The sequence below is a fragment of the Pleurodeles waltl genome, chromosome 10 (genome assembly GCF_031143425.1).
Source record: "Pleurodeles waltl isolate 20211129_DDA chromosome 10, aPleWal1.hap1.20221129, whole genome shotgun sequence".
NCBI classification, from domain to species: domain Eukaryota; kingdom Metazoa; phylum Chordata; class Amphibia; order Caudata; family Salamandridae; genus Pleurodeles; species Pleurodeles waltl.
In genome coordinates, this window is record NC_090449.1 from 37591079 (window position 1) to 37599667 (window position 8589).

General features: G+C 42.5%; 1 protein-coding gene across 1 annotated transcript in view; it reads left to right on the top strand.

Annotated features, from left to right (window-relative positions):
• The window catches only part of LOC138261011 (LHFPL tetraspan subfamily member 3 protein-like), a 39293-nt gene extending 37118 nt beyond the window's left edge, over nucleotides 1-2175 (top strand). Inside the window, exon 3 of the mRNA XM_069209605.1 lies at nucleotides 659-2175. Coding sequence (XP_069065706.1) covers nucleotides 659-690 — 32 coding nt within the window. The 3' untranslated portion in view covers nucleotides 691-2175. The remainder of the gene's footprint in view (nucleotides 1-658) is intronic.
• Nucleotides 2176-8589: the final 6414 nt, after the last annotated feature.

Genomic DNA, 8589 nt, shown 5'->3' on the forward strand with positions numbered 1-8589 from the left:
TTTGTTTATCTTTGTCGCTTGATATTGACGCTTTAGCGCTGTGGCACTGATAACGTAAAACTAAAACATAGGCCTAACTAAAAACAAGGCAGCCATCTTAAAAGATATAATTAAATAAACGTGCTAAAACAGAGCAAGCTAAGTAGGGTAAAAGTCACTAGGTGACGGGGGCACAAATCTGCAAGCCAAAGGCTAAGCTAACTCCTGTTTCCCATTAAAACAAACTAGGATTCACTACACTAGCTGCATCACAGATGGGCAAGAGAGGCAATGACATACTCTCTATGACTGAGGGTACCCTTTAGTTCTTCCACTTTTCATCAAAGTCCATGCCTTCTTCCATGCATCATTTATTGAAAAACAAACTACTTCAAGGGGTAGATCAACCTGCATATTGTCTGCTCAATGGGGGGGGGGGGACATAGGGCAAATTAGAAGAACATGTGCAGAGGAGGGAGAACAACTTTGCAAAGTCACATAGTATACAACTGGTTTTAAGTGTTACCCTAGTAAAGCCAGCAGGTTATACTTTCATGAATACATCATGTTGGGTTATCAAATCTGAACCCTTTGCTGGGTTTTTGCTGTAAACTTTACCCATTTAATCATTTTTGTTCATGAGCCAGACTAATTTCTCTTCTTCTCTCATCATCTGCAGGTCTCTCCAACATGATTGCGCCTCCTCTCTGACCTGATCTGGTCACCTAACCTGCCACAAGCACCACCTCTACCCAACCTATGGAAAGATGTAACCACCTGACACAACTGGGACCTTGGCATCTCACCTTCTGCATAAAGCTGCAACCTTTGCAATTTGCTCTTGAGCTTTGATGTTGTTCAGCATCCTGCATCCTTCTCTCAACAACCAATCCCAGTGGTGACGAGAACAATTTCAGCTTCCTTTGACGGATGCCACAGGGTGATTGAATATAACATTATATTGAATTCTCATGTTGTTGCAACTAGTCGTCTTACACAAAAGCATGCCACACCATATTGCGATTATATGTAACAAACACTTAAAGTCAGATGCTGGATCTGTAGGTTAGGTGTAGAAGACATTGTGGTGGGATGGCGGGTAGGTGACCTAAATGTTTGAATCTGCTCCAGAGCAGGCTGCACATATCTGGTATTTATACAACAAGGCTTTCAAACCCTCAGCCTTCATATGAAGATGTTGTGTCCTATCTCACAGACTGGCTGTTGTGTCAGAAAGGAGTCACGCTTTTCCATTACATTGGCACCCTCAGACAATAAGCACCGAAAGGTCCTATCTGGAGACGAATTGATGGAATGAAGTCAAGCACAGAAAAGAATTGAACTTTTGCGAAAGAATAGAAGCACATCTCTACGCCACTTCTTCCAGGAGTTTGTGTTTGTGGAGAAGTGTCAGTTTTCTTGGAAAGGCTTTACAGTAAATACTAAATGAATGATGCCATAATATTTTTCAAAACCCAATTAGACATCAAATACTGGGAGGTTCTTTTAATCTAGAACAAAGCCAGATGTGATCAAGCAGTCATCCTGGAATGTGACACCCAAATATTTGGACATTCTGTAAGCCAAAACCAACATAATCGAACATTTTGACATTTTAGAGCCCAAAACCCAAACAGATGCCATCAGAGAGACAATCTAGAACACAAAATGCCACAAACTTCAGACAAAAGGATATATGGGAATTAAAAAAGATACCAAACATCACTGAACAAATCTACATTGTGAATCCAAAACCCACCCAGAAGTCTTCAAATAAATTATCATGCTGGAATCCAAAACCACTGGTTTCCTATCATCATTGAAAGGAGACTCACTAATTAAAAACCCGATCAAACATAATCAATGAAGGGACATTCTATAAAAGCAGACGTTATCAAAAACATTTTAGAATGCAAACCCCTTCCTGACGTAATTCAGCAAACATTCTCGAATCCTCTTGGTTGATGGTGATGCAGAATTGGGTAAAAATCCACTTTTCTCCCCTTTAAGGAGTATGCTTGTACCAGAGGTCCCTTTGATAAAAAAACAGCCAGATTGGATGGTTTGTAATGACTTCCTGCACTGGCATGATTGTACATGTGGGTTTGTGTTGAATGGTGTTTTCTTGAAATCCATCAGTCTGACTTCTGACAAGAAGTAAACAATAAACTCTTCGACATGAGTGCAATCATGTAATCTTTTGTATTGGATTCTTCTATTCGCCAGATTCTCCATCTTGTGAAGTGCTTATGTCCATTACTTTTCATCGGACAAGGGAACGTGTCTACAAAAGGGGCTATACTTATCTAAATGGGAAGGTCTTAGAGGGGACAAAGGAGGGGCTTAGGAAGACGGTGTACGGAGGGACGTGCGCCCCTCCCCAAAAGAGTAAGCCCAATTGCTATTCACTAGCTGCATTTCCAAAGTTTCTACATCAAGAAAGGTACCAAACCAGTAGTAAATGACTCCAGCTGGAGTAAATCCAGCAACACACATGGCCAACCACTTGTAAAGCAACGCCCTCCCATAGAAAATAATGGATGTAGGAACCTAAAATAAAACCTAATTGAAATTCATGTTAAAATAGTCAACAATATAAATAATTAAAAGTTTATATTACAAATATATAAATATAAAACATTTAATATTTAATTTTACATTTTCAATAACTGTTTGAATGTATAAAATGTATGTAATATTTGTAATAAAATATGATTAAATTACTTTTAAATTATTTCTGTACATCATTGTAATTCTGGAAAAACATGTCAGCCAAATCCTCGTAAAAACAACAATTTATTTTTTCTATATGTTGGAATTTATTTTTTTAATATAAACTTCAGAAAAATAGTTTTGTTCAATGTACGTGATTCATAATTAGGTTACCTGTGCTGTTGCATTTTTAAATGGTTCTACTTTTAACATAAGTATATAAAATTATCTTTCATTAATTTGTAACATAAACATATATGTACTGATTTTTTGAGTTAAATAAACTTCCGGTGAAGATGTCCGTATGATAAAGTATAGGGAAACTTATAAAAACGTATTACTTTATAATAACTTAGTAAAACAATTTTTATAATTGTATTGAGCAGGTATTTGGGAGAACCCAGAAACGGAAAATTGCCATAATATAACTAACTCAAGATGACCGTCTGCACAACCAGGCAAAAGCAGAAGAATTTTCCTCAAAGTTTTTAATAGAGTAGAACAGTTAACTGAGTAACTTGTTAACTTGACTGATCAAAGAAAGGTTGAAGTCAAACTGAAAACCTAGGTTTCTTACCAACGACCTGCAGGAAGAGGCAACTCCTCTGACCAAGGCCAAAAATTAGAAAGGCGCGGTTGTGGTGTTGTTTCTCTAGAATTGCATAGAATCTGTTTTATTTCCATTAAACCTATGCGTGTTAGTTGTCTGCCAGACAGAAATTCCATTCATGCAGAAATGAAAGTTTTCCAAAGGTTCTGGAGTTGCAAGGTTCGCATAAAGTATTGCTTGAATGTTATCTTCATAGAGCCGCGTTCACGAGTCCATGAATGCAGATCAGCTGAGTGAGTGGTCTTCGGTATAAATTAAAGACAGCTGAACTCAGTGAAGATGCTACGAAAATCCCTTCCCCAGTCTCTCTGAATTCCGACTGATACGGAGAGAGAAAAACTGCTTGCTGCCTGTCAGCGAGATAGGACATTCACCAAATCAGGGTCGACCCGCTCACTCCAACCTCAGTCAAGCTGGAGATCAAAGTGGTGTGGGTGACCATATGGAAAGCAGCTGACAGATCCAATAGGACAAGAAACACCCAAATGCACTTGTCTGCCATCGTTCAACATGGACACCAAAGCAGATCATTGCCGTGGCCTGCTCGAGAACTGGGTTGAGCTCAGTCCAGAAGATGGTGAGATGCTAGATAATCAGACAATATTTTGCTGACATGTTTTTCCAGAATTTTGATGGGATATGGCAGTAATGAAATTGGGTAGAATTTACTCAGTTCCATGGGTTCCGCTGAAGGCTTCTTCAGCAGCTCACAACCATGCCCGAGGAGAGTGATGAATTACAGATAGATCTTGATGGCTATTCCACTGAAGTCAGGTTGTTGCCAGATCCTAAGTGATGAAAGATCTACTGGTGAGGCAGAAGAAATTGCAATTGTGTGTGATGTAAAATTACCATAATCCATGTGGTCTAACGTTGATAAGGAGATGCCATTTTCGATAAGGGTATAGTAAGAGACTACCTAATCAACTGTTTTGGGAAAAACGTCATCAGACTCTTGTAGGGCTGGATGTACCTCCGGCTGTCCTCAACTAGAAATACGAATGGAGTTGCTCTCCAGAGATCCCTGATGAAGGCTATTGATGATGGTGGCTAAATCCTCGCATAGACCATGAGAAGAAATAAAAGGACTGGGCAATACATGCAGGTTTTGCTAGACTGTGAGCAATAAATAAAATCTTGCTTGTTGGATTGGGGGTATGAAATATTCTCTTTGCTTAGAAATTGGCTTTCACAGATATAATAGCTTATTGTGGATTTTGAGGGCAGTTTTTAGTTCCAGTTTTGTTTCCAGAGTGTCACCTACATGCCTGTGCATTTCAATGTTTTTGCATATATGTTTGGCGGTTCTGAGGTGACGTAAGGCATGTGCGTATTCATGGTTTATCTTTTTAGGAAGATTCAAGTCCTGGCTCTTCTACTGAGACTTCACAACCCCAGCGCCTAGATACCCCAGGGGTGATAGCGCTGTGCTATACAAACACTGATGGATTGATTTTCAAGAGAAAATCCAATTCAATTTTCAGAGGTGAACAGTCGTTACTTTAGTGGCATGTTCAGTAGGGAAGATTAAAAATGGCCAAGGTGATTAGAGGAGACCTCAGGATCAAATGTGGTCCAAAGCCAAACGTGAATATGAAGCTTTTTATAAAATTTCACTTGGCACCGGGTTAACTGGGAAAGCAATGACAATGTTATCAAATGATGATCAGACCAGATATGAGGGGAAATGGATTTTAGTTTTATCAAGTTGGCCGGTCCGAAAATGAATTCCAGCCTATGCCCTACCATAAATGTGGGACCTTGAACTATTTGTGCTAAACCAATAGCTGTGAAGGAGTCAATGAGGTTGTCTGCATGTTGGAAGTCAACTCATCTGTTCATAAGTTAAAATCATCTAACATACGTGTCAGACAGAGTCAACAGAGTAGTATATTTTTAAAAAAGATTCAGTAAACTGAGTTGCTGAGCGCCCAATACCAGATAACGCCGCAAAATAATGGGCACTAGAAGTTACTTAATTCACTATATCGATGACCCCCCCCCTATGTGAGCTGTAGCTGTATTTCAAATTTAGCAGTAAGAGCCTTACAATTCACAATATTGAAAGCTGCACTGAGAGCCAATATAGCCAATGGGCGATTGTTGTTTTTTTTGTTTTTAGTGTAGCCGTCTCCAGCATTACCCTGAGTGGGTTGGATCCATTCCTGATCCTTAGGACGTACATAAGGGGTACATTTACATAAAGTAAACCATACTGGAATCATTTAGGTAGTTGTCGGTCTTCCCAAAAATCTGACATGGACCCAGCCTACGTGAATCAGCATTGGACACCGCAGGACTGCAGTGCACGGAGGATCATTTGTGACATTGGACATATGTGTTTTATAAAACCATTTAGATTCTCTGCTGCTTCAAGTGGTCATTTGCCTAATGCAACACCACCATCCCCAGAACATTGCCTACATTAGGAGGAAGGTGGACATTTTCAGCTCATTGGAATGAAGATTTAAATTTCGTTAAAAAATGCAAACACACACCTTTGAGCTTTGATAGAAATAGGCCGTACAAAATACATATTGGGCCAGATTTACAAGGCCCTTGTGCCACTTAGCAGCAAAATCTTTCCCGCAAATGTGACGATAATGGGCCACTACCTTAGCGCCATATTAACAACCTAGTTTGTGCCACCTTCTAAACCTTTTACGCCACATCATGCATAATATATGCATGATGGATGCAAAGGGGGTGTTTCCTCGTTAGAGGGTCACTAAAAATGGTGCAATGGAATCTCCTAGATTCCATTGCGCCATTTCTAGCGTCATTTTTAACACCTTCTTAAACCAGGCGCTAAAATGAGGCTCCCATTGATTTCAATAGGCCTCTTAACACTATACTGGATTAGCGTCATTTTTTTACGCTAATCCAGTATAGCGTTACAATAGAGTAAAAAAATGACGCTATTGCCCCTAACAAGCGCCATGGTGCATCATACTGTAAATACAGCGCTAAAATGGTGGTGTTAGGGGCACAAGGAAGCCGCAAAAAAAGTGGAGCATCACTTGTGAAGCGCCACTTTCTTGTAAATGTGGCCCATTGTATTCATCCTTTTTCATTATTGAGGAAAAAGTTTCTTTTAATAACAAGAATGAACAAGGGCTAGTGGAAGATAGAGATTGCTTTCTTGGGTACAGCAGGCATTGCTCGTGTGGCTCTAATGCCTTATCAGGATAGGATGTGGGAGAGTCTCTTCATATACAAAGGAAGAAGGCGAGAAGGATGGGAACACTGACAAAGGGAGCAAGCAATGAAGGAAAGAACCTGCCAGATGAAATAAAGAGATACAGAGATCTGGTGGTGAAGAAGGAGGCAAGAGCAGCAAACAAGACTGGGCAGCTTTGCATGTTGGTAACCCCAGTATTTGGATGCCTGAGAAAAGTAATGGGCCCCGCAACCAGTTCTTTTTAACAAATTAAGCACCAGAAATATATCAAAGAGTATCTGCGAAGGAATTGCAGAATCATTTCATGTGGTGCGTGGGATGCATGTGTAAGCCTTGAAGCTGCAACGCCTGAGAGGAGGTGCCCAATGTGACAGGAGTGGACAAGTCATCTGATCCTCTGTTGACCCATCTCCTCATAGAGCCACAGAGTGAAACAGAGCCCTGCACAGTCTGCCCTCGGCTCCCATCCCTGTTCTAGCAGAGGAGCCCTTGTTCACAGCCAAGGATGCTCCCTCTGGATCAGAAGGTCCCAGGCGCTGCAGGAAAGACAACACGGCTCCAAATCTGAGGGCACAAGCTGCATGTGATTTATCACTTTCACTGCAATGGGATACGTGATGTCACACTGAGGAACTGCACAGTGGTTTGTTAATTGTGCTTGCTGTGATTAGTGCCTCCATGAGAGTGGTTCCCAACATCAATCCAGAATATAAAATGCAGGATGTGTGGCATCAATTGAATTTCCGGTATCCAAGGACAGGCCCTGGACTGGATCACCTCTTTCCTCTCCAACCGCTCCCAAAGAGTCTACCTCCCTCCGTTCTGCTCAGACCCCACCGAGATCATCTGCGGCATCCCACAAGGCTCCTCGCTCAGCCTGACTCTCTTCAATGTCTACATGAGCCCCCTTGCCGACATCGTACGCAAACACAACATCAACATCTCCTCCTACGCCGACGACACTCAGCTGATACTTTCCCTCACCAAGGACCCCACCAGCGCCAAGACCAACCTGCACGATGGAATGAAAGACGTCGCAGAATGGATGAAACTCAGCCGTCTGAAACTGAACTCAGACAAAACGGAAGTCGTCATCCTCGGAAACACCCCGTCCGCCTGGGACGACTCCTGGTGGCCCACGGCCCTTGGCACCGCACCAACCGCACCAACCCCCTTAGACCACACACGCAACCTCGGATTCATCCTGGACCCTCTTCTCACCATGACCAAACAAGTCAACGCCGTATCATCTTCCTGCTTCCTCACCCTCCGCATACTCCGAAAGATCTTCCGTTGGATCCCCGCCGACACCAGAAAGACAGTGACCCACGCCCTCGTCACGAGCCGCCTGGACTACGGTAACACCCTATATGCAGGAACCACCGCTAAACTCCAGAAACGTCTGCAGCGAATACAAAACGCCTCCGCCCGCCTCGTCCTTGACATACCCCGCAACAGCCACATCTCCGCCCACTTGAGACACCTGCACTGGCTTCCCATCAACAAAAGGATCACCTTCCGGCTCCTCACCCACGCACACAAAGCCCTCCACAACAAGGGACTCGAATACCTCAACCGTCGCCTCAGTTTCTACACGCCCACCCGTCAACTTCGCTCCGCCAACCTCGCACTCGCTGCCGTCCCTCGCATCCGCCGCATCACGGCAGGTGGGGAATCCTTCTCCTACCTGGCGGCCAAGACATGGAATTCACTCCCCACCAACCTCAGGACCACCAAGGACCACCTCGCATTCCTGAGGCAACTCAAGACCTGGCTCTTCGAGCAGCAGTAACCCCCTCCCCCTAGCGCCTTGAGACCCTCACGGGTGAGTAGCGCGCTTTAATATTGTTTTTGATTTGATTTGAATTTAGGAAAGCTCCAACCTTCCTCTTAATTTTTTTTTATATATATTTGTTTGCAAATGAAATAAAATGTGTTATCATTTGTGTATGTGTTTGATGAATGCTTGTTTCTGTATTTTTTGAGTATTGTTTAGCACTTCATATCATCAACAATGTTTAGGGCGTGATCCCCAGCTTTCAACAATGACTCAGTGGGGGTCCCCTGATTACCATAATGGTTCAGTGGGTCTCTGGGTTCCAGTAAG